A 26,886-nucleotide genomic window follows, 5' to 3' on the forward strand; every position below is an offset into this window, starting at 1 on the left:
TAAAATTCTTATGTTGTTGATTTTCTTGTGAGACGTGATACACATAGATGCAATATAATTCCCATCGAATTGTATCACCACAGAAGTGAACCCCCTCAGAACAGTAAATATTGAGAGAACAGGTAACAAGAAAAACTTATGCTGACATACACAATTCCCCAAAAGAATCAATGAACTTGAGATTTTTAAACAGATTATCTGTTGATTAGACAGATAAACAGTATTTAATGTTATAGTTAATACTAGTTATTTAATAAAGGTTAAGCTTAAAAAAGTAAAGGCTTTTGAATACTTTTTCACCCTAAGCAATTCAGAATAAACAAATTTAAGAACTTTGTATTCAGTAAAATGCAACATTCTAGTGATGTATATGTGAATTTACAACCTGGTACGCAATACATATTTATAAAATAAAACGTAAGGTATTAAGGCTACCTAGGATATACTTGTTAAAAGTAAATTATTTGGGAAGAACAAAATTTAACTGAAAACATGCATCGTCAAACTACTCTTACTATACTGTCACAACTAAACAATCAGACAAAGCCAAGCTCAATATCTGAATTCTGTAGCTAAAGTATTATTGGTCACACTTGATTAAAGTACTATGTAATTTTATAATCCACTTTCTTTGCATGCAGGAATGCTGTTGACATAATATAAAATTTATAAGAAAGTGACTGTTCTCACATTTAATGAAAGCAAAATGTGAAAACTTACAGTTGATTATCCAGAGTTATCTACTAAAAGATTAGGCTGCAGAAGATAGGAAGCAACCAACATTTATATTACAAGCCTAACACTGGCATACCAAAAGAACAGTTTACAATACTGCTTCCTGATATGACTCAAATCTGAATCCTCAAAAGACTAGTTTTTGTTGAATGCAGGCACATCTCCTGCTAACATAAATATTTCCATTCCACCCCCACAGAAAATAAGTTATAGTACAACTATGAATTTTAGAAATACAACCATTTTACGCTTAGTTACTTCATGGCAAAACAATGCAGCAGATTAAACCGTTTGTCTATATATTTAACTTCAACCCTTCTATAGATCAACATACATTTTGAAATAAAAAAAGGATCTCTTGCTACCAGAGATATCAGCATTGATTTGTAAGAAAAAGGACAGCCACAGCCATTTACTGTTCCGGAGTCTCAAACCGCTACTTTGATAAGGAGAGAATCTCCCCAATTCATATTTCTATAATGTGTGTTTTTGCCAGGGAGTGGGGGAGAGAATGAGTGCATTTTGCACACTTCGTTTTAAGAAATAAATTCTGCTGTTTCCTTTCCGTTTGTAAAACACTACCAGCCAGAAAGAGGGGAAGGGAGAATTGTACAGTTTAAAGTTGAACAGGGTTTTTCAGTGCAAAAATTTGACAACAATTGTGGCAGCAGCAACAGCAAGCATTTTTTTTTTACAGTAATATAACAGTGGGTTTCTTTAGTGATAAACATGTTTTTTTTTGGGGGGGAACAGCATTTTAATGGTTTCAGGCACTGAAAAGGTGAGACTAGCAACCCATTTCCTCAGAGTAATGGGCATAACACAAAGAAGATTGAATTATAATTATAGTAGTATCTTTGTCTAAGAATCTTTGTATTTATTCTTGGGCCATTACAGAAGATCACTAATAGTTTAGGCTTGCTTCTCAGTACCAACATAGTTGGATACTACAGTTTTTCAGAGCAGTTTTGAAATGGCTATCTATTATTGAAACGCATGAAAAATACCATATCAGATTTCAAGACATCTGTGCTTCTATTTTAAATTGTTTCCCAGCATGAAAACAAGAAGGGGAAATTCTGACATCACTGATTGTCTCCACTGAAAGTGGATGAAGTTCCACTGAGATTCTTAGATGCAGGTGTAGATTTTATTTTCCAGAAGCTGAAGATGGTTAATTGAAAATGCTAAAAAGTACACTCAAAGCCACCTCACAGAGGTTCAACATTTATGATCCAGTGGAGTGCAGGCTAGGAATTGGGTAGAATTTAGAAATCCGGCTTTGTGTTGAAGGATTAAGGCATTCAGATTCGCCAGACATTTTAAAGAAAACCTCCTGTTCTTGAAGCTTCCGAGCAAATTCCTCTTCTAGTGTCTAATGACAAAAAACAACAGTTAAACAAAATAAACATGATGGACTTGATGCTAGTTTTTGTTCTAGTTTGTATCAAACAAGCTATAAAACCAACTATTTTGCAATAATGTAAAGTGCCACAAGAGCCTCGTGTGGCGCAGAGTGGTAGGTGGCAGTATTGCAACTGAAACTCTCCCCACGACCTGAGTTCGATCCCAGAGGAAGCCGGGTCTCGGGTAGCCGGTTCAGGTCAACTCAGCCTTCCATCCTTCCGAGGTCGGTAAAATGAGTACCCAGCTTGCTGGGGGAAAGGTAGTCATGACTGGGGAAGGCAATGGCAAACCACCCTGCTATAGTCTGCCATGAAAACGCCAGCATAAGCAGTGTCCCTCTAGGGGTCAGTAATGACCCGGTGCTTGCACAGGAAGAACCTTTCCTTTTCCAATGGGATATTAGGGAAAGAATTTCCAACTGTGATCTTGAAGTACTTGTAATTCTGTCGGCAAGTTTTGCTAAATAAAACAGACGAAAGAGATGTAATTTGATTCAAAAATGTCTCTCCACAGGAATTCTAATTTTGTAGACAACTGTAAATCTGCCCCCACCCTTACATCTTAAGTGCAGGAGAGCCCTAATCTCAACCCCCCCCCCCATACACATTATACATCTCAGCCACATGTGTATACACAAGTTGAAGCACAGGCAAATGGCTCTTTAATCTCCCTCTCCTACAGTGTGAATAGCAAGAGGGAGCTTTGGCAAAGCCCTCCCTTATAATGCACCATAACTGCTCAATCCTAATGTACAGGACACAGGAAAAATGAGCAACTGAGGTTCCTAAAGGAAGGACTCTGGCAAATACTCCAAAGGTGCAAGCCTATGGCCATTAGACAGTGGCTAGATGGCCATAGGATCGGTTGGTTTCCAGGAACTGACCTCGAAGCTGCGCTCTGAGGTGGGTTCCCGGAGCACCGCCTTCTCGCCCCCTCCCCCTGCCATCTTGTAGGCAGCATGGAACATCCCCGGGCTCTGTGCTCGTAAGAACAGCATCGAGTAGGGCAAAAGGGATCGTTCCCTGGGGCAGGGAGTGCGGAAGTGCCGGTACAATGTTTCCTATGCATCATCTGGCCTCCGCCTCCCCACTCCAAGGTCCTGTGGCTAGACAGCTGAAATCGGCTGTCCAGCCGCAAACGCAGGGCAGCTGGAACGTGGAGAGGATCCCCTCCATGCTCTGCCCAACTTGCATTGGATAGGCAGTCACCTCCAAGTTCAGAGGTGGCTGCCTATCCCAATAGGATTGCTCCCTAAGAGGGTATTAACAAGAATTTTGCCAGCATCTTTGGCCTCATTAAGTATTAGTTGCCAACCAGGGCTTTATAGTGTGGTGGGTAGTGGGCCCTACATAGAGATGACACCAATGTCAACCGTGATGAATAAATGCTTCGGTCCTGTGTGTCAAAGCTGATCTTGTGCGTTTCCAGACAAAGGGGGGCTAGCGCTAGCAATCAGAGGCATTATGAAGCTGTTCTGTCTTTTCCTTAACAGATTTTCACAGTAAGAAAAAAAGATGGAAGCGGTGGGAAACTATAGGAGGGTTATGGGAGGAAGACACTGTCTGGACAACATGCCCTGCCCCCCATAAAATCCTGTGAATGAGGCAGGGGGCTATAAAAGCCTTGTCTAGAAGCACCCCTCCATAGAATTAAGAAAAGTCAATGCTATTTTTTTTTAGAGAAATGCACAGGTATTTTGAACATTTACTTGAACCCACATAACCATTCTAACTTTGTCATGGTTACTGCTGCTAATATTCAATACAGAATAATTCTTCATTTAAGTTGCTAGTGCAGCAACTGGAGTTCTATATTATACTATATGCGGTACCTCAGTCTGTGGCTGCCCTAAGATGTAGCTGTGTCATTTATGCTTTTTTCCAGTAAAAACTGTATATTAGAAAGTGGAAATGTCATGGGTCACCATGCAAACAAAAGACCCATCTCAAAAGTAATGCACTCTGTTGGTGTGTCTATTTCTCCCAATTTGTAATGGTCTGCTTTCAAATATCAGTACCTCCTTTGGTTTCCCCTGCCCTTGCAGTTTTGTCCATGTAACAGTGAAGAAGTGTAATCTGTGGAACATGCTCTCTCATTTTTCAATTTCTATACCAGAACTGGGTAGCAAATGATTACCCCTGTGTTGACTACTTTACTAGGTAGATCAACCCAATTTTATGTTCAATATCTGCTGCCAGATAAAATTCTGTCAGTTACATTAGTTGTGGCCAAATCCTTGTCAGTGGCAGTAAGAATAAGGAAGCAACTATCTGATGTGGGAAGGGTGTTTCTGGGGAAATGTCTAAGGGAATCTATTTAGGAATAGTTCCATGTCTGAGGTGATATTATTTATGACATTATATTTTGTTTTGTAAATACATCTCACTGTTTTTATCTCTGGTATGTTGACCACAATAAAAAAAGAACTGAAATAGCAATATGTTACCTTTTTCCTTGGTCTCAGTTTCTCTCTCCATTCTTTAAGTTCTTGGCTATGTTCCTCATCCAGTTCTTTTAGTTTCTGAGTCTCGTGTTCAACCAGTAGATGACATTTCTCATTCTGAAAATGGGATAGAGATAATCCCTTAGTAAAACTGAACCAGATTAAATGATTAGCCACTTGTACAGCAGCATATGCTGACCTAATTCTTTAGTTTAGTCTGTATAGTGGCAAAAATAATTCCTACATACTACCTTAGTAATGCTCACTATCATTACTTTTCATTGCTTTTCAACAGCAATGATTATTTGAATTCCTATAATATGGCACCAAGAATATATATTAGATGTTTTTCACTTTCTCAGAAACTAAAACTATGAACATGTCTCAGAGCTAGTATCAGCAGATTTATAGTACATCTGACTGGCAGTTTTTGGTGTGCAAGCAGAGGTATGCAGTCAACACCAATCTATCACTACTGAAGCTTCCATTTTTGCTTCTCATATAAAATCTTCTACCTCATTAAAAAGGTACAAACTTTTATGTGATCGCCTGACTAGATATCCTCATGATATATCATAATATCCTCCCCCTAGCTGTTGTTTATCCTTTATGTATGTATCTGCTGTTCCAGTTTACCGAAATTTCCAAAACAGCTTACAACAAAGAAAAACAGTATCAACATACAATAAACCAATATATAAAATGGGTGGCACAGAAACAGTAAGAATAGGCCAGAACTAGGGATGCCAAAGAAATCCGCAGTGGATTCAAAGTAGTTTGGATTTCTATTAATCTGACCCACAGTTTCCACAGCAGACTGGCTTGAAACACAGACGGAGAAGATTTAACAAAATCCGTACATCCCTAGTCAAAACAATAAAGAAACTCATAAGACCATTGAAAATGAGCAGTCAAAAACCAGCTGGAGAACAGGCTGGAAGGCCCGGACAAATAAAAGATATTTGCCAAGCACCAAAAGGATATCAAATTTGGCGCCAGGCAAACCTCACAGGGAAGGGCATTCCACATACAGGGCACCACACCTGAGAAGGGCCTCTTCCCATTCATGACTTGCCTAACTTCAGAAGGTGGGGTGTCTTGAAGGAGGGCCTCTGAAGGTCCTCATTATAGGAACTTTGTTTGCTTTAACAACCTTGTGCCATTGCCCTGGTGTACCAATTTGCTTCACACCTCGCTAGTTTTGTCTGCTCATTTCTTACAGTGAAAGCCAAGCCTCAGATGAGTATTCCGTTTTGCAGGTGCCCCCCTTTTCCTGCAAAGTACATCAGGTACACAGGCACCTGTACAAATTCAGCATTTTTGCAGATCCAAGTATCATTGCTCATCCAGGACCCCCAAACAGACACTTCAGAAAGCTTTCTCTCTAGATGGACAAGAAAACACAATTATGCCTTAAAATTCTAGCTAAGAGGAACAATACTACTCTAAAACTCCAGTTGGAACCTCAGATTGCTTTAGGTTGAGGAGTATTCCTGTAAATGGTTCACTTGATTTCAGAATTTGGAATTATTTGTGGAACATAGTGTGCGTGTGTGTGTGTGTGTATAGATTACACACACACACACACACAAAGGTGCTCCAGAATGAACAATGTAAAGTAAAAGGCATATTAAAACTTTAAAAGGATTTTTATAGTTTCACTTGTGGGAAATACTAGTGCATGGTTTCATGTAGCAATTCTTTAAAGCCATAGGTTATTAGAGCTATTTTTAGTTTGAAAGGAAGGCTGAAAAGGATTGAGCATTTGATAACCTAAAACAGGCAAAGGAAAAAAAATCACATCTCACATACAGTATTACACAGCTCTGAATTACACAATGTTCTAATAGGCTGCATTATCCATCCCCGCCCATTTATCTGGCTCAGGGAGGTACAGTGCCACTTTAATCGGCCTCTTTCATCCATGAGGCTCTTAGAATGGACACAGAATGGGCATTAGCTCTCCGTGCCACTGGGTGATTCTTTCCACTAGTCACTGATATCAACTTAAGCACAGCAGTCTGAGAAGACTGTGAACTTTGGGTGTAACATCTGACACTACTGCCACTCGGACAGAGTGGAGTGCTTTACTACTAATAGCTTAACTTCTTTCAGCCTCCATCCACAACCTTTAAACTAAAGAGAAACAACTTCATAGAGGGCAAGCCCTGTTACCTGCAAGGCTATTTGGTTATTGCCACCTAGACACAAATGCAATTAGACGTATAGAATCATAGAACAGTAGCGTTGGAAGGAGCCTACAAGGCCATCAAGTCCAACCACCTGCTCAATGCAGGAATCCAAGTCAGAGCATCCCTGACAGATAGCTGTCCAGACTCGTCTTGAATGCCTCCAGTGTGGGAGAGCCCACCACCTGCCTAGGTCATTGGTTCCATTGTCCTATTGCTCTAATCGTCATGAAGTTTTTCCTGATGTTCAGCTGGAATCTGGCTTCCTGTAACTTGAGCCCATTATTCCGTGTCCTGCACTCTGGGATGATCGAGAAGAGATCGAGAAGAGACCTCTCCCCAGTTTGAGACGATCCCTTTGATAAGCACTCTTTGAGTCTGATTCTGTAGCCAACTGTGGATCCACCGGATCGTTGTTTCATCTAGCCCACTTTGAGCCGGTTTGCTCATCAGGATATCATGGGGGACTTTGTCGAAAGCTTTGCTGAAGTTGAGGTACATGATGTCTACAGCATTCCCACAGTCCACAAGGGAGGTTACTTGATCAAAAAATTAGATCAGATTAGTTTGGCAGGATTTGTTCTTGACAAATCCATGTTGGCTTCGAGTAATCACTGCATTGTTTTTGAGGTGCTTACAGATGGACTTATAGTTGCCCAAGCTTGGCTCATTGCTAGAAACCATCCAAGTATTCCTGCCATCACAAGATGATCAGTTTCTGAGAGGCGAAGTTCACAGACTATGCATGTTAATATTGCTTAACTATATGTTAGCTGTTCTTCAGAAAGAAAATGGTACAGATTTGTTTTTAATACACACACACCTGCCCCCAGTAACAGAGTTACAAGATTATCGCAGAACACATCTCCATGCAGGAGAGCTCCATGTAAATGCAGTTCATAAACGAAAAGGCACCATAATTAAGATAGACCTGTATATAAATACATTAAAGGACACAATATAGATTACCACGGTTCCATCAGACACTATGTTTTATGTGTTTCACCTGTAGCTGGTGCAGTTCTCTAATGTTAGCTTCACACTGCAGTTGAAGATCTCGCATTTGATTTTCATGCTTCTGATGTTGAGCCAGTCTTTCATTTTTTTGTCTCTTATCTTCTTGAATAGCAAACTTTCAGAAAAAAGGAGTTAAAATCTATTTGATGTTTGTAGATTTATGCATGTAATTAAATGGCAGTGTAACAAGCAAGAACACTGTAATTATATTGCAATTGCTAGTATTAGCCTGATGAAAAGGGAGGGGTGTTCTCAACCACTATCTATAGAAACCATCATCATTCATTCCTAGTACATACTGTATTAATTTGGTTCTTTCCTAAACAATCTAATCCATGAACAATACAAGTCACAATTGGCTCACTATATTGAAGAGTTTAATAGTAATCAACATCAAGCAGATAACTGAATATAGCTAAAGATACCACTTTCTTGGACTCAGATTAATTTAAGGGTCCATGAGTGTCATGGAAATGTACAGTGTCTGTACACAGATCTCTCCCTTCAACCCTCACACAAATAATTTGAACTTTAACCATTTAAAACTACTTACCTGCTTAATCTTTTCACGGTCCTGTTCTGGAGTGCTTGAAGAGTTAATTCTTAGGCTTTTTTTAAACATTGCCATTCTAGTTTTTGCTTCACTGCGCTGGATTTTGGGCAGTCGGGCTCTTTCCTGAGTCTGCTTATTTTTTAGCTCCTCAATAAGCCGCTGGTTGTATCTTTGCATCTGTTCTGTTTCCTACAAAACAAAACAAAGTGGCAGGGAGATAATAGATTTCCATTGAACAAAGTATTTAATATATTTTTTTTCCCTATAAATATTAAGTATTTGAAAATAACATTCTCTTGGAGAAATTGAAGGTAAAAATGTAAAAATAACAGTTCAATAACAATAAACAGAAATCCACAATACTGACTAAAATTTAAACATGTAGTTCTGCTGAAATAGCTATAGTAGGTTCTATTAATAACGAAATGAATTGATATAAATTATATGCAATGTATAGAATGATTTAATAAAAATAACATATTATAGAATAATCAGCCAAGTGATGTAGATATGTGGCTTATAGCATCTGTCCTACTGTTTTAACATTTGTGGCTCTCCCTTTATACTCAACTCATTGTCTCTCATTTCTTTATGATCTAATGTATTAGTGCGTCGTTCCCTTCTAGCTTGAATTTGAGATGCTCTTTTGGAAGTTCAAACATTGCAAACACTATGACTGAGATTAGGCATATCAAATGGTTTAAATAAATTATTAAATAAATTATTTTAATTACTAAAACAAGTGCAAAGGAAGGCTTCTACAGTAAGAACCAGGATATAAGGCAAAGAATACAAGAAACTCGGATTGCACTAACTTTTTCATGCCGTTTAAGCAGTTGGTGCCTTTGCATGAAGTATTGATCTTTCAGCTGCTGTTTGAGCAGTTGGTGTTTTTCCTGCAAGTGTCGCTCTTCTAGCTCCCATATTGCAGCTTCACGGGCTAGAGGAAAAGAAAAGTGTTTCAAGGTCACTGAGAAAATCACTCCAAAATAGTCCTTATACAGTATACTTCATAAAATAACCATAAAATAACTAAATATTATTAAATTGAGAAAATGAACCAAACAAATGGATTAACATTAAGTTATCTGACAAATATTTGACCAAAATTATAAACACAATTAGGTTTGGCAGCATCTGAAAACAGAGAACACATTTTTAAATTTATTTTTAACATCATTTTTCTGCTTGATGAACGAAGACTTTCAAGTACAGTTACAGTCTTAACTGGATTTTCCAACATTCATTGAACAAACAGATTTAGGATGGTACTCCAGAAGTATTCTTATTCATTTCCATGGGGCATGCATGTGAACAGTACTATGTGGCCAGAACCCTTAGCACTTCTTTTAAGTTCATAAAGTTTTAATCCAAGAGTGACACAAAGGGGAGAAATACCTCTCATGAGCTGTTGCTTGTTATTAAGACAATCCCGTTCAATGGTGGCTAGCTCTGCTTTTTGCTGATGAATTATTTTCTTTAGTGATGCATCCAAGTCTTGTTGCTGCTTTTGTACGAACTCCTGTTCCTATTAGAAATTAGTTCAAAATGAATCAATTATACACAGCTCCCATATGTATTCATTTGTATCCCACCCTATTTCCAAGGAGTTCAGAGCAGCATTTTAGTCTCAGAGTTACCGTGTAAGGTGGGTTATGTTGAGAGAGAAAGACACATATACTTTCCCACAAGGCCACCCACTTCAGAGATGGCAGGAATGTGAATGTGGGTTTCCCAGATTCAAAACCAAGGGTCAGTTAAAACTTTACAGAGTAAGTGGACTTGCTGCACATACAGCAGCTTTTGCAGAACTCAGCACCATAAAGGGTGATGGGGAATCATGCATCTCTGAACAGTAGTGAACATACATTAGGGAACTACAAATGGCCATATGAGTTCTTTCTTCATCTTCCCTCAAAGTATCCCCCTCTCTCCAAATCTATCATTTGGCTGAAACGCAACCAGATTATGTGACAGTCTTGAGGGCAGTCACTTGTCTGCCAAAGTAAGATGTCTTCCTGTGCAAGTAGCTTGCTAGATCCACTGCTTTGCTATGTTATGTTATGTGGTTGTATACCAGGCTGAAAACCCCCCCGCAGAAATAAAACACAAAGCAATGAACCATTCAAGATATTTAAAGCTTTCTAAGGACTAAAAGTTAAAATGCTACACGAATTTGCATAGAACCAGTAATTACCAATTAAACTAATGCTGATTAGGAGTGAGTGGAAAGCAAAAGTGACAGATTTGGGCTGAGCTGAAAAATGGGCCTGCTTCACAAAAATCTTGGTCAGAATTAAAACAGCCGCCTACACAAACTCAAATCTTCCAATAATTTTTTTTTGTAGATCATTGCAAAAAGAGTTGTGGAAGTGTTCATTTTGCGATCCCTGAGTGGCTAGGATAGCTCACGGGACCTGTATCGGAAGCACAAGCACTGCCCTCACTCCAAATGGGTTTCATTTTCCTTTAGTGATGCCAACAAATAGCCACATCTGATTGACTATGCAGTGCTGCTACATCATAATGCACAGTATATACCCCCTAAATGTCTGGGATCAGTTAAAGAGGAAGGAAACAAAAGGAAACATGATCAAAATGAGCAGTAAAGAGAAAATAAGTGTCTGCAAACAACTGTGGATAAGGCAGGATTAATATTTTTTGAGAGAAGGGGGTATTGTTTTTCCCATTGCGCTAATCACTATTTTCAAGGAGAAAAGGAAACCTGGAAAGCAATGCAAGAAAATATTAAGCCACAGTGTCTCTTTTGCCCACTGTAGACGAGAATATTTGCTGCACAGATCCAGCTCCTGACTCCGGATTGTTTATAGTATTTTCCTAGTTAATAGTAGGTATCGTCTTGTTATCTGTTGACAATGAATTTAGGATGACAAATCACATTTCTTTGGAGGGTGAAGCGAGCTGGTTTGAATCATCTCATGTGCAAAGGTGTGGAGAAAATTAGGCGTGTACACCTGCCTTTCACAGAATTTTATTTATTTAAAAGATTTTTATACTCCCTTACAGAATATGTGCAAGGCATGGGGCAGCTTATAAACTTCTGGCCTACGCAAATGTTCTTCAAGATAAGCATGCCTATGAAGTTTTCATTATTATATTTTCATGGATCAGACACAGATGTGTCTCAGCACAATTCCTTTTAAAAATACTTTGTGAAGTGGTGCAACAAGGTAGCATTTAAAGAGCACAGAAAGATGGTGATGAATTTAAAGTTTTAAACCAGGGCCAGGGAAGCTCCAGCTGGTAAGCTTAATGCAGCCCACAGAGGCCTTGGCTTCCTCTGCAAGCCCCAACCACACCCCTCCCCATGCCCTGCCCCTAAAGGCTACTGGGAGCTTGGGCCCGGGAATCCTCCTGTTGTCTCTGATCATTGATTGGAGGTACCAGAAGGATTCCCCTTACTTAGCATGGTACTCATCCTATGAATTATGAGGGGAAGTGGTATGCCAAGTGCTTTGTCCGCCCCATGTCACATGTGGTGTGGGCAAAGACACCCCAACTGATGCAGCAGCTAGAATGCTCCAGCCATCTCCTCTGTTCAGGTGGCTTCTCTGCATGCGAGTTTTCCACAGCTGGGGAAAGCCCATATACAGTGAAGGTTGGCTCCAGTTGGGGCTTCGGCTGGGGACCAGATGACCTCAGCGACATAGCAACCCCTGACATCATCCATAGAGGGCAGGGTAAGGCAGGGGTCATTTCCCGCCAATATGTTCCCCACCCCTGTTTTAAACCCAAGTCTAAAGCAGGACACAGTAAAATGGGATATCCAGACCAAGAAAATGGCATGTGAATATGCTAAAAGGCCAACACTGCCACATTTAAAAATCCAGTATTTACAGGCTAAAGTCCTCAATGACATGGAAAATACTTCTACACTAGAAACTTGTATTTAGCTGCAAAATGTCTACTGTGTAATTGGGAAGCTAGGGTAAACAACTCTCAGGTGCATGTTTTACATAATGGTGGGAAAAAACAGCCAACCAACTCAACCCAACCAAGCATACGTGCCACTTTACGCATTACAAAGTGGAAGTGGCTGCATGCTAACTATTTACCATCTCCCCACTTTTGGGGGTACAGGAGCTTTGTGAAAAGAACAGCAGACAGAATATAATTCAAAGAACTGTAATTCTGCCAAACAATTATTTCTTTGTTTGAAAAGTGTCTGTGTGAATATCTCACAGTGCTTGAATACTTGGTGTTATTTTCCTTTAAATGCATGTAAATGAAAACACAATATACATACAAATATTTTATATAAAATAGAATAGGGACCATTCATGCTAATACAAGCCCACCGTTTTCCTCCTTTAGGTGAGTCACCTCTGATACCCTTGTAGTTCCAAAGGTCTTCATACAAGAAAACATGTAGTTTATGGATATGAGTGAATAAATCTGCAAAGCTGATGTTAACTCAGGTTGCGCAGAAATTATTTAAGCTGATAGTAATTCTTTACTTGCTTGGTATCTTCAGGCAATGTCTATTAGACTAAGTTATCCAGTTATAAAGATGACAATGGTCACTTCAATCTGTTGTTCCTACTTGACTCACCAGGCCCACACCAAAGCACCATAAAGGAATATATGCACTCACACCAGGATGCTCCCCTGTTTTCCTAACAGCAGCTTCGCTTTGCCACTTGGTAACCCACTTTTTAAAACTAGCCTGGATTAAAAAGCTGCTAATCAAGGGGAGCAGGGGGGGATGAGGAAGAAAAGGCATCCATTGCCATGTGCACACCATAAAATTACTAGATCACTGCAACTATGCTTTTTGAACGTGAAAAACATTGTTAAATACCCAAAATGTGAGATCATGTGGTTCTATTTCTTCACCTGAATTAGAAAAGTACAATATATCAAAGATTATTAGGCAGGATGAAAAAACAACAATCACTGATGTAATGTTAGTGATCCTCTAAAAATTTTAGGAGCATTGTGTTCACAAGCTACCTCTCCCTGTTTCCCTTCACCTATGCAAATTCCCTCTGGTTAGCATTACCTATTGTGTAACATTAAGTTTGCACCAGTGCTAACCATGCTTCGTTTTAATCAGAGCCTGCAAAGCAGCTTCTTATTATACTGTCTCATCCTAACTTAAGGGCTAACCATAGTTAGAACTGTTGTAACATAACACTAGACCACAGTTAATGCTAACCAGGAAAGCAAAGAGAAAATTAACAGGCAAGGGCAGAGAGGGGAGGGAAGACTTGGATGCCTGCTGCATGTTCCCATGGTTAAGATTATCACTAGCATTATGTTCACAACCTTCACTGTTGCCTTTTAAAACTGTTACCTTCATTACACAGATATTAAGGAAATCAGCATAAATTTATTTGCATTGGGTTTACAATGTATTAACATTCTTGATTCTGACTCTCTCTCTCTAAAATGTTAATCCCAAAATACCTACTTACAAGTTATAGGTTTTGCTGGATTGCAAGTAGCATCCAATAATAAAAATATTTTACCAATATCAACATGCTAGTGAAAAGCAGCAAAAGAAAAAAAGCGTCAGATCTGTTAGAATCTGAGCTTCAAGGGACTGAACCCTATTCTGTGGCATTTGTGAACAAAATGTCAGCTGGAATGGTGAAGAAAAGACTTCAGGTTTGTGACCACTGCCATTGTTACTTAATTAAAAAAATCCAGATATTTGATTAGTTACTTTAAAAATGCAGTTTGAAAGTACTGAAAGGGAAACTAGATGGTCTACTACATGAGTAAAGATTGCTCTCTCTACAGCCATGCACTGGAAGGCCATTTCAAGAAGGTGTGGAAAGCAAAATATGAGTGGTGAAGATCCTACCCCACACTTAAAAGCCCCAACTGTCACCTGTTGGGAGGGAAAGAGAGAACACAAAGGTAAAAAGGAGGGGAGGATTTAAAAGACTGTCACTACTGTTCAAAGCAGAGAAGAGAAAGGTCAAAAGGGTGTTCCTTGCCCCATGAGTCAAACCTTAAGATGGCTACCTCTTATCAGGTGGAGCAGGGAAAACCCATTGCCAGATGATATCAGGAAGCACTGTGGGGAATGCCCAAGTGTCACAGCACACAGAAAACGCAAAACATAGCTCAGTTTCACACATGTACTGAAAAGCAACAAATCACATTGGTTCAATTTGTTCATCACAGCCATCTCTTTGTGCATATGAATGCATTTTTAGAAATCTATCAGCACATGTGTGTGTCAAAGAAAAACAAACTAATACTACAGAGGGAATATTCACTTTTGGGTTTGTTGGACTTACATCCTGCATTACTGCATTGAAGAGGGTACATGAGGACAATTGAAAAGACTGAATCATAACCTGAGCAACGCCCTGTGGAGCAGAATAAATGCACTTCCCAGGTCAGAATGCAACCACAAACCATGCACTTAATTGCTAAATATTAGCAAAATGACTGTAGGACTCATAGCCTGAACAACCCCTTGATAAAAGGAGTTTTCTTCTACAGAATCACTTCTGTTTAGAGATAGACAATTTCTGAAGCTATGTTTATACTCACAGTATTGATCAAGTAGTAGAGTTTTGGAATCAAAGTTACATGTATTCATTGAGACATCAATTGCAAAGCAAAAACTGAATGTCATGCCTTCTTCAGAATTTACCCATTTTACTATAAATAAGGGGTGGGGAACTTAAATTGGGTAGGTGGCTGGATGAACCTCCACCCAGTCTTCCATGGGCCTGATGTTGGAGGAAGGAGCCATGCCCCCTAACATCATCTGGTCCCCGGCCAAAGCGTGGGGTGTGCTAAAGAATCCCTCATCTCTGATTACGGATTGGTGATAACAGCAGGGATTCCTCTCCCTGCTAGCCCTGAAGGGGCAGAGCCTTGGCTAAGGTTCTGCGGGCCAGATGGCAGTATAACTACTGCTCCACAACCTACTCCCATTCAATCCACACCATAACTGACTGTGCCCCATTAATATCTGCTCCAGTAAATTAAGGAATGCAGTTACTCAGTTGCACTAAGCACTCATGTGATACAATATTGCCTAGAGGTACAACTCGTCAAATGCACAGTCTCAAGAGAAGTACACATTCCAATATATACAGTGGTCTTTGGAAGAAAGAAGGATACACTGCTGTGAAAAAGATCTGCCTAACAAAAGCAAGATTCTGCTCCATGTGTTAGATAAATTTGCTTTGGATAGTCTATCATGCATACTGACTCTGCCTTTATTATTATATGACCCCACTTTCTTCCCTCTCTCACCCCTCAAGCATTGCATCTGTATTCCTTAGCATTACGGCTGTTCTGAGAGTTGGCTGCCATTCAAAATAGTGAATGTAGACACCCATCATATCAACTGCACAATCTGAGATGAAAGGATGCAACAGTAAAAGAACATGTGAAATGAAGAAAATAATATCTGCTACTTTTACACTTTTGATAATGCTATCCTTTATACTAAATGTATAAATAAAGTAGGCATTACAGCTTCATATTCACAACACTATCTAAAGAAGAGACTTTTGAAGCCCTAATATAAATTACATTTTATGAGTTTGCATGTACTTTTCTACAAATAACTAAATGTTACTTAAAATACCAAATACACCGCATTTCTGTTTAAATGACACAAACCTTGAGCTGCCATCTCAGGAATGGTTATTCATCACAAATAAATATCATAATCACTCACACACACACACACCCTCCAAAACATTAAACCTATGTGAACAAAGCTGCTTTGGGGTTTTTAGAAGCATGAAGCTGCTGCGGTTACCTGAGCATGCTGGGACTGAGTAAGCTCCTCTTTCTTGCGTTTCATGAGCTCTTTTCTCAGCTCTTTTGGTGCTTTCTCCACTTCATTAAAAACCTACAGTGCACAAGCATGCAGAAGGTGGGGAAAACAACCCTTTTTCTCCACAGCAAGCATTTATGGTGAATACGAGAGGGGCTGGTCAAGCATTAAAAAAGCATGCAAAGCCAGAAGTGTTAGCTTGGGAGAAAGTGGATGGAGGAAGCAGACATGCTCAAAGCATATGCTGACTGCATTCTAGAAAAAAGTGTACATGCTAATGGCATTCTACAAACTAGCTTCTGTTTGCATGCAAATACTAAATATGTGCTTTCACAAGCAATTTTTAGAGTATCTACAAGAAGAAAGTAATCAAAAAAGGAATTATCCTCCAATGATAATGGAAAGGATTTTACTGTAATGGCCAAAGCTCCAAAACAGCAGGATGTTTAGATTAACATTATTAGAAAAGAACAGCTACTACCAACACTGTGTCATACCCAAGTTGACACACAGTTGTCAAAAGAACAAGTTTCTTAACAGAAAGAACATCTGTAGCGGGAAATTTACATAGCATAGGAAAGGGTAAATCAAGTATTCAATTTTATATAGTTTGTCTAGCTATTGACATTCAAAGAAAACTGGCATTGCCCTATAATGATGTTTCAGCAATGTATGATTTTTGTATGATACAAAGGACCTGAAAGATAATCTTGTCAAGAATCAAGTAATCTACTGGAAATGAAGATTCAATAGATGACTGAAAGTTTGATTGCATATTTTCATACTCTCATGAAGAGATTCAGTACTCGAGACATTCTTTCATTCAAAAGAAATATACAGCTCACAACTATCCAAGAACAAATGGCTGTTTAACACTAGAAGAACCAACAGAAAACAAAGCCCAAATCACCACGTGCTATTCCCATTTCTGTGAAAAAGATTGCTTTGAGTGCATTAAATCTCTTCACCAGCTTCCCCTTTTGAGACCCAATCACCAGTAGAGACTCAAAGTGCAAGAAATTCAGCAAGAAAAAGTAAATATTGTACAGATTAAAATACACAGAGGACTGATGTATCTTCAAGATTAAAATTTCACATTATACTGACACTATATAGTGCTTAGCAAAAAAGCACTGGCAGAAACAGGTTTTTTCTTAACTAAACCAGAAGAGGGTCTAGAAATCTGCAATCATACTATGTGCCTCAGTCATACTGACTGGGTTCGGATTATTATGGGGGCCGAAGAACCCATAGTGGTTCTTTCCTCACACATGCCAGTCGCACGACCGCAATTTATATAATTATCTGCAGTGCGGGCTGCCGTGTCTTCCGAACCCAGTGCATGACGTGACGGGGGTAGCTTCTTACCCACCCTACAACCCACGACTTCCAATAGGGGTTGTGGGATGGGTGAGAAGCCACCCCCACTGCTCCTTGTTTGGGCAACATGGCAACCTGTGCTGCACTGCAGGTAATCATGTAAATTGCAGTCGCACAACTGGCAAGCGCAGGGACACAGAAAGAACCAGCTATGGCTTCTTTCACCCCCACAATCTTCTGAACGTGGCCACTATATGCCTCACCAAACTTGATGACTTGTCTGGGAATTATCAGCCTTCTTTTGGTTTTACTTTGACAAAGCAATGTTTAGCCATCATGGCTAAAAAGTAGGCAAAACAGTTAAAAAACCAAGCATATTTTGGGTAGAGTGTCCTCATTTTGCACAGTTCTCTTCCTTACCCCTGGTGTAATCAGGGAATAAAAATTTCAAATAGGTTCAATTAACTTAAAACACAACCAAAGCCATAATTACGTTCTAGTTAAGTGAACTACATCTAAATTAAAATAAAAAACAGCTTTTACTCCATTATCATTGCCTAAATATTTTTCAGTTGTTAATGAGTATTGTACACCAATCCCACATATGTCTTGTTCTGAGGCATCAATTTTCCAAATTTTTCTATAAGAATTATGTATGTAAATGAAGTTTATTCAGATTGCAGATTTACGGTTTTCTGGCAGTACAAAGCAGTGTTCTATGGCATAGAGTTCTAAACCCATCTGCATAAAGTTAACTAAGTCAGCTTTTTGTTTATACACATTCAAGAACAAGTAAAAAGAAATTCCTATGCAGAAAAGTACAAAAATTCTGCCATGACATCCTTTTCATGAACTAATACACAGTCCCCTCATCCTCTTTTGTGCTAGTTTTACACCCATGTAATACAATACATAAGATCTTAATAACTGGTATATGTAATCCTTGGCCAGCATGCTAAGAGGCAAATGTGCCAAATCTGTGTGCAATGCATTCCGGCAATTCTCCCTGTTGAATCCCTAAGCCACTTTTAAATTCCCTCTCTGTTACAGGTCTTGACTACATAACATTTCTTACTATTCCAATCAGTGGTGAAGCTACTGTGTTAACAGAAACACCAAAATCAAGATGTTGGAAATCAATATCCTACTATTCTTAGTGTTACGTTGTTAAAATTTAGAAAATATGTCAAAGCCATAGTTGCATTTTCACTGTATTTTCTTTGCTCATATCTAAGGTTGCTATTCTCATTGCATACAACTGTTTTAGAACAGTAAGATACTTCTCAGTACTAAAAAATTACTAAAAGAATACATCTACTATTGTTGGGGGATACAGCCTTTTTACAAACCACAATTTATATGTGGAATGTAGTCATCATTGGGGACCAGAAACAAATATACTTCCCCCAGCAGCTAAATGAATAGATTTTACCTCTTTTTTCCTGTTTTTCAACATGTTCTGAAATTTGGACAATTCTTTCTCTTGTTCTGCTTTGATGCGTTTTGCTTCATCACGTAAGCGATTTGTATGCTCCTGTTCCAAGCGCTCTATTGTCTGTTTTTGCTGTTTCTCTAGATTTTCGATTTCCTGGTCATACTGCCGCTTCTTACTCTGAAAAGTAATTCCATTAAACTTGATATTTATCTAGAGTTGATAAATACCTAGGGTTGGGGGCAAGGAGAGCCTGGCTATGTTTCTGTAGGTATGTTTGCTGTCTTATAAAAACCGATTAAAACACAATGAACTTACCACATACTAGTTCACAACTTTCATTTAAAAATTCATAGGAGGAGTCTTTTCTAAGAGCCACTGTGCAACACACATAATAACCTCACATTCATTTCCTGAGTCTACTACCTTGTGGTATAACAATCTCAAGTTATACCACAAGGGCACAGCTTCATCGCTCTACCCACTGTTGGCAGCAAGCAACTACACACAGGGCTAACATTGCAGCAGCTTGGATTTCAGTTGACCCATGTCAACTGGAGTTGACATGTTGCAAGAAGGGCAGGGCTATGCTTGAAAGGAGAGGACTTCTAGGCTGCTTTTCTGTATGCAGTCATATCAAGAATTTTAAGGTGCCAACAAGAAAAATCAAAACAAGTGCAGTCTGATACACTCTTTTAAGAGTAGTGCTGAGCTAAAACAGGAAGATGACCCCATGAAAAAAAGTTCCATTCTGAAAATTGTTTGCATCCCTTTGTGAAAAGGTAACAAACAAAGTATTTGGAAGGGGATGGATTGTAAGGTGCAAAGGAGAGGAGGAAATGCACCCATTACTGAGGCAACCAGGCCAACTCTTCCTTGCCTCAATTTGCCTGCACGTATTTAACTTAGCTATAACGGAACAGGGATGTGCATCCAAAAATTCACATCCCCATCCACCATCTGGTGTAACCATTCACATGATCAGAACTGGATCAAGACTTGCAGCACTAATGGGTACAGAAGTCAGGGAAACGTGGCTGCGAATAGGCATGGAGGGAGAAAAGAAACATACATCCTCACGGACACTGGATGATTTCAGTGTGGCTTTTTCATATTCCTTGAAACCCATTCTTTGCCTCAAAAATAGCAGAGCGCAAAGATCTGGCACAAAACTATTTGACCATAATAAAAGAACTCGAAATTATGCATCTGCACAATATATGTGTGCATGTGAAAATTTTAACCTTACTGTCATTTCCTGTTCAAAGCGTCTAAATATCTGTTCTCGTTGTTGTAATAGTTTGTTACTAAGCTGCTGTTGAGCTCGCTGTTCTTCTTTTTGGAGAAGTCGGAGCTCCCGTAATTCTTGACGCCTGAGAGTAAGGAGAAGAAAAATGGTATTGTGAGGGAGAAGGAAACAGACTGAATTCTGAATTCAGGACAGATAACATTTGAGAAAAGAAATGAGTACCTGCATTTTATATGGTTATTTAAAGAGACAAAGCAAGCAGTTTTCTTAAACATAGTCTGCCCACATGAGAGAGGGAGAGGGGGAGAGAGAGAGAGAGAGAGAGTGTGTGTGTGTGTGTGTGTGTGTGTGTGTGAGTGAGAGAGAGAGAGAGAGAGAGAGAGAGAAGTTCCTTTAACTGCCAGAGAAGAAATCCTCTCTCATTTGGAAATGATATTTTCAAACTCACCGAAGGTATCGTAACTCTTCACTTTTAGAATCATTGTCGGTGACTATTTTAGAAGTAGTCACACTTACTTCTACGCCATCAACAACAAATTTGCGAGTTTTCTTTAATGTCTTCTTGTGTCTTTTAGTTTCCTGAATAAAAGATGATGCATTATTTCTGGGTTACATAAAACACAACTGTCCAACTTTATTCATTTTTAAAAGAAAAAGAACTCAAAGCCTGCAAGTCCAAAGCAACCCATCTCCAGTCAACAGAATTACCATACTGTGGAAGCTGAATTCCTTAATTTAACTTCTGCTTCTTTTCACAACATGTCAAAGTTAAATTGAAGTTTGTTTTTGAGGTATGTTCTTTAAAGGGAGTTCATTTATTCAACCAGATAGCCTATGCAGCTACTGGATATGTGAACAAGAAGCAGTAATTTCCTGAGTAACTACTGGATATAACACGACCTGCCTTTGTTTTTATGACAGTAGCCAAGAACAGAAGAATACTTCTCTCAGAAATACTTTTAGGCCCAGTTTGCATGTTAGGAGAACCCAGATTTTAAAAAAAATTTTTTTTAAGTGTTATCATGATATGCAAACCAGGCCTAAAAGTAGCTCTGAGAGAAGTATTCTTCTGTCCATGGTTTGGATAGTGTTATATTTGAATCAGGAACTCTGGCTTATCTCTCCCCAGACAAGCCAGAGAAATAACCCAAGAAAAATTTGGAAGGTCCATGGTTTGTTTAGCCACTCCTACTGCAAGTGGGAGCAACTGGGCAATGTGCACTAGCACACTGCCCCATTGACTATAACCCAGAATTCTAAAAAATTCTGTTTACTCAGAAGTAAACAGTTTACTCAGCAAACTTCAGTTTACTCAGAATTATACCCCAATGAGTTCAATGGGACTTGCTCTCTAGTATGTATGTTTAGGATTACAGCATTAAGATGCTTGTTCTACAGTAATTAACTTTGGAATTCATCACTGTACAAGGTACTTCATAAAAAATACAATGGGCCAGTTTGCACAATAAAACAAGCCATGGTGGTTTAAATAAGCCACTGTGGCTGGTTTTAATCTGCGGCGTGTTCCCTGATTTCCCTAATTACCTGCTTGTGTGCAGTTCTCAGTTCATCTGAACCTCGGCAGCATGGCTTGTTTTGAGGGTAAAACAATCCTCAAATAACCCTACAAAAGGCCATGGGTTATTTCTCCCTCAAACAAACCATGCTGTCCAGATTTGAATAACATGACAAGCTGTGCCCGGGCGGGTAATTAGGGAAATGGTGCCCAGCACATGCCAGGGATACAAGCCACCGTGGCTTAAGCCACAGCAGATGGTTTTGATAGTGCGAACCGGGTCGTTATTGGCAAAGACTGATATATAATTAGACAAAAGGTAGAAATGTAGTACAGAAACAGAAAAAAAATAGGTACAGTGGTTACATTATTTTTCACATGTGAAAACATGTGTCACATACCGAAAAGATCCTGCATATATTCTTGGTGTTGATATACTGCAGGTTCATGCTGTACATCTTTTTAATTACAAAAGCTACTTATAATCATTGACTCTTACTTGTAAAGATATTGATCCACTCTCCTTGTTTTTAGTGAGGAAGCTGGAAATGGACAAGTTCAAATCAATGCTGTTATTGTCAGCTGTGGAACCCGTGCCTGAATCTGTATCGTTTTCTTTAGAGCTTTCAGGATCAAGATGCTGTGAATTTTCAACACTTCCCTGATTGCCAGATTTGTCTTCTGTCTCATTTTCTGCACTGCTAATGCTTATATTGGGTATTGGAGACAGCTCATGTTCACATGGCTGCTTGACTGCAGTATCTTTAAGCTCATTTGTAACTGGTAACTCACAGGAAGCTACTGCAAGATCTGTGCCTATTTGAATGTTATTCTTGTGGTTTTCCTCAGCTCCACTTTCTAATTTATATTCAGGTTCTGCAATTTTACCCTCAAGTTCAATGTTGCTTTCCTCAGCTCCCCTTGTCTCTTGAACATGCTTAGAGTCACCTTCTACTGGCTTCTGTTCTGGGTCTTCCACTCTTTCTGAAACCCCAACCTCTGTTTCTTTTGTGGTGCTTGTCTTGTTAGGATCTTCACTATATTTCTCAGCCAGTTGCTGATCAGAATCCACGATTTTGTCCTCACTTTTAATAAGAGTAGTTTCAGAGGGGACCTTTCCCTGAGCATCCTCAGAAACACACTCTGGTGGTTGCTCAGCACTTCCAAGCACTTTACCTGCATCTGTGACCACAGCTTCGCTACAATTGTCTGTCCCTTCAATACTACTGCTACCTTCTTTTATTTGCTTCTGCAGCTCACCAACGGACTCATCTGTACCTGTCACCCAAGACTCTTCAGTACCAGCAGTCACTTCATTTTTCTGACCTTCAGATCCTTTCAAGCCACTCTCTTCACATGCGTTATCCTCTTCCAACTCCTTAATCTCTTCCATTCCTTCTGTAGTCTTTTCCTCCCCAGCTACATTTTCTTGAAGGTCTATGCTATTACCTTTCTCTTCTTCTTTCACATCAGTCTCTTTAGCAACTGCTTCTGTAATTTCTGCATTGCTGTATTCAGTTTCAGGTGTTATTTCTTGTTTATTTTCAATCATCGATTCATTTGAGAAATCATTTTCTTTCTCTGTTTTTGGACAGGGTGTAACATTAGTTTCAGATATTACTGTACCAACTTCTTTTCCTTCTTTCTGTGACCTGGTATCTTCAGTTAATATTGCATTTTGACCAATTTTTTCAACCTCACTTTTCTTTGCTTCCTCATCTTCATGAGGTAATGCAGATCCATTCTGCAGTTTTTCCTGCATGGTGTCACTTCTGCTTTCAGTGGATTTCTCATTTTCAATTCTGTCAGGCTCCACACTCATTTTTTCACCTTCAAGTCCATTACTACTAGTCTCTTCTATGGATTGACGCTCTGTTTTTTCAGAAACAGCTTCCAGCATGGAGGCATTCTGTGAAAGTTTATCCTCTTCTGAGCTGGCAATGCTGAGGTCAGATGAGGCTCGCTTATTTGCAGGTAACTGCTAAAAGTGTGCATTGAAAATATAATTAGTTACATATTTTAGCTATAAAGAATTAGTACTATCAAGTTTTTAAACCCACCTAAACAGAATTACATTAATATAATTGTAACCATTTCAGAGCTTCTTTTTACCAGTTCTAAATGAACCCATTTTCATAGCCATACTCTTTCAAATGGGTCACAGAGGAGACGTAAAAGTTATGATATTTTGTGAAATTCATAGACACATGATTCACTACATGATTTTAACATTTCTTCAGTATAATGAACAGGGCATTTTAGCGGTCGCTAACTTGGTCTTTTTGCAACTGTAATATATACTGGGCAGGATCCAGAGAGCAACTTGTGTGAGCTGGAGACACTTCTGTTTTCTGCTGGTTCTCTCTCCCCAGCTGCAGCCCCTTGGCCCCCATTGCACACAATTCTGGTGGGCCCCCCGAGTCTCAACAATAACTTTTCAAGGAGTGTAAGGGTTTGCAGCTATCAGAAAGTGGTGGAAAAGTCACACAGTGCAATTCCACCTACGGTTCTCTGGATCCTGCCATTGTCTTCAATGACTGTCTAGAACATAAAATACAACCTACTCATGTATGCAAATATACTAATTCATAGGGAAAACATAATTACATATTTTTAAAGAGTATTTATATACCACTTCCCATTTTAAAAATCCCAAAGCAGTTTACAACACATTATAGAACAATACATCATTATAAAAGCACAGTAACATTTAGACAAATTAATGGTTGGGAAAAGCCAGGGTAAACAATCACACTTTAATAATTGTTGAAAGCACAAGATGGTCAATGTGGGACCTATCACAGAGGGGAGGCACTCATAGCTCGAGCAATGACAATGTACTTTGGTCTATATTCATTATTTGATATTCTAGAAATTAGCCTACAACTAGGGGGCTATAAAATACACTTTGTATACTTTAAATTACATTCTTTAATGAAACTTAAGTTTACCTAGTTTGCACTTTTCTTTCACTTCAACATTTGAACCAAAATTGTGCAATATACAATAGAAAGCATGTCAGGAAGTCCCACAAAATGCATTAACGTACTCCTAGGGTGAGTTCGGACGATCAGTGGGGGAAACAACACAGCGTCTGTAGTTTTCCCTGCCCATGCCAGTCACGTGACCAGGATTACCCTAATTATCCGCACCAAGTCCCAGGCTGCCGTGTCATATGAACCCAGTGCATGGTGCAGCGAGGGCATAGTTAATTTTCACCCACCCTACAATCCATGCTGCAAAGCGTGGGTTGTACAGTGGGTAAAAATGAATTACACCTGTCTCATGCACCGGGTTTGGATGGCACGGCAACCCACAATATGGCGTGGGTAATTAGGGTAATCCCAGTTGTGCGACCAGTGCAGGTGAGGGAAACAACTGCTGCTGCATTGTTTCTCCACTGATTGTCTGAACCCGATCCTAAAGTCACTTATGTAACAGGTCAATGAAATAAACACAATTCATGGGTTTGGACTGCAATTTAAATTACATATTTTTAAAAGTCTAGATTTTAACTGACCAGAGAATTTTCAGATTCCTCCTCTTCATCTTCATCTTTTCCATCTTCTACTTCTTCTGTAACTTCAGCCTTTGCTTCAGCAATCAGTTCTCTGATTGGTTTATTGGAAGTTACAGTAACAAATGGATGCTGTTAAAAAAAAAAGCACACACAATTTCAAACAATCACAATTAAAAGCCATTTAATAGTAAGATATTTTGCTACATACGGCCAGAATATGGTTCTCCCTTTCAAAACAAAAATGAGAATTTTATGGAATTTTATGCCAATTATAACTTCTTAAAAATCCTTCCTTAGCTTCTTATGTTTACAAAGCTAAGCCCATTTGCATTTATTCACTCTTGAGAGTTCTATATCTTTTGCATGGCTGAAGCACAGACTGTTTGTATGGCAGAGTGTCTTTCCTGCCTGGACGCATGTAAGAGACATTTGTCTTAAATCTAATTATTTTGAATTGAAGCAATAAATGTAGCTAAATAAAACCAAGTCATATTCACCCCATTACATTTATTCTTCTTAGCTTGTTCACAGTTATGGAGATGAATAAGCACTACAGTTTCTCAAACATTCATCAGCAATAAACAAGGGTTAGGATCCAGAGGAGCCCATGCACATCCACAACATTTTGAGATATTTTGTCAGAATCTCTACCTAGAGCCTCCAAACTGCTCTTTGAATACCCAAGTTCAAAAACCTGTTTGGCAATTAGACATGAGAGCTACTTCATAGGCTAAGAGAAACAGTGAATTGAGACATAAATATAGGTGCAAATTTAATTATCCACATAGTAACCATTCCCTGCTGTATGAATCTGCCTGAACACCAGGTCAACATTAGTGGCCCTCCTCCATGATCCCTCAGTGCCACAAGCTTGGCAATGGGCACAAGTGAAAACCCTTTCTCCATTGGAGCACCCTCCTGTGGGAGGTCTACTCGGTCCTATCTTTGCTGTTTTATTCCACTGGGCATTTGGCTCTTTTAATGAAGAATTTAGAGTTGCTTCTTGGTATTTATTTTTTTGTTAAGTATTGTATTGTGTTTTTAAAACTGCAATAAATATAAGTTCTTAGTTAGTTTGACCATTATATGGTTAGAAAAGCAGGGTATGGAATTATCAATTTGTGAGGACTCCTATTTCTCTGGAGACCAATGCCAGATAGGAACATTCCCCAAAATGGGCCAGTTCACACATCATGGTGGCAAATCATCAGTTAATTAGGGTGCAATCCTATGTGGATACCTGGCAGCTTCCGAACCCAGATGCTGCCGAGTATCCAATGTATAGCGGGATCTTCACCTCCGCACTCCAGCCACCTTGCATTTCTGCTAGATGGGTGATTCTGCCCATCTAGCAGCAGCACCTCAGAGGGGGAGGGAAGGAGGCTGGGGCAGCCATAGGATAGGTCGTAGTGCAGCTGCCCTGGTCTGTCTCCCTCCCTGCCCCCAGGAACACCCCCTTTTCCCCGTTTCCGCACTCCGTTTTCCGAGCACGGAGAGGTAACTGGTGTGGTTCTCTATGCGCCGGCTTCAAGGGAGGGCGCAAGGAGTGCAGTTTCCTGGCTCTGAGGTCGGAGCCAGGAAATTGAACTATACTATGGCCCCCAAACACAGTACTGAGACACTTCATTCTTCATACCTGCAGAAGATCAGCAGTGTTCCACCTGGCATCTACATTCTTCTCCAAACATTTCTTTAAGAAGTCTTTAAAATCGGCAGACCTGCATAAAG

At 39.4% G+C, this 26,886-nt stretch overlaps 1 protein-coding gene across 11 annotated transcripts in view; it reads right to left on the bottom strand.

Annotated features, from left to right (window-relative positions):
• The window catches only part of SLK (STE20 like kinase), a 66,513-nt gene continuing 39,627 nt past the window's right edge, over positions 1-26,886 (bottom strand). For 5 of the 11 annotated variants that reach the window (XM_084846389.1, XM_084846391.1, XM_084846390.1 and 2 more), the window contains exons 8-20: positions 26,795-26,876; positions 25,159-25,287; positions 22,138-23,619; positions 20,571-20,701; positions 20,123-20,246; positions 18,874-19,053; positions 16,104-16,196; positions 9,743-9,872; positions 9,160-9,284; positions 8,345-8,533; positions 7,781-7,906; positions 4,589-4,702; positions 1-2,110 (exon numbers count right to left, since the gene is read on the bottom strand). In XM_084846389.1, the coding sequence (XP_084702515.1) occupies positions 1,964-2,110; positions 4,589-4,702; positions 7,781-7,906; positions 8,345-8,533; positions 9,160-9,284; positions 9,743-9,872; positions 16,104-16,196; positions 18,874-19,053; positions 20,123-20,246; positions 20,571-20,701; positions 22,138-23,619; positions 25,159-25,287; positions 26,795-26,876 (3,052 nt within the window). In that variant the 3' untranslated portion in view covers positions 1-1,963. Of the gene's footprint in view, positions 2,602-4,588; positions 4,703-7,780; positions 7,907-8,344; positions 8,534-9,159; positions 9,285-9,742; positions 9,873-16,103; positions 16,197-18,873; positions 19,054-20,122; positions 20,247-20,570; positions 20,702-22,137; positions 23,620-25,158; positions 25,288-26,794; positions 26,877-26,886 lie in introns of all 11 variants that reach the window. The other 6 variants (XM_084846393.1, XM_084846392.1, XM_084846394.1 and 3 more) reach the window with 4 other exon arrangements.

Source organism: Heloderma suspectum, chromosome 3, assembly GCF_057233095.1.
Source record: "Heloderma suspectum isolate Gila_16-S chromosome 3, 16-S_ref, whole genome shotgun sequence".
Classification (NCBI taxonomy): domain Eukaryota; kingdom Metazoa; phylum Chordata; class Lepidosauria; order Squamata; family Helodermatidae; genus Heloderma; species Heloderma suspectum.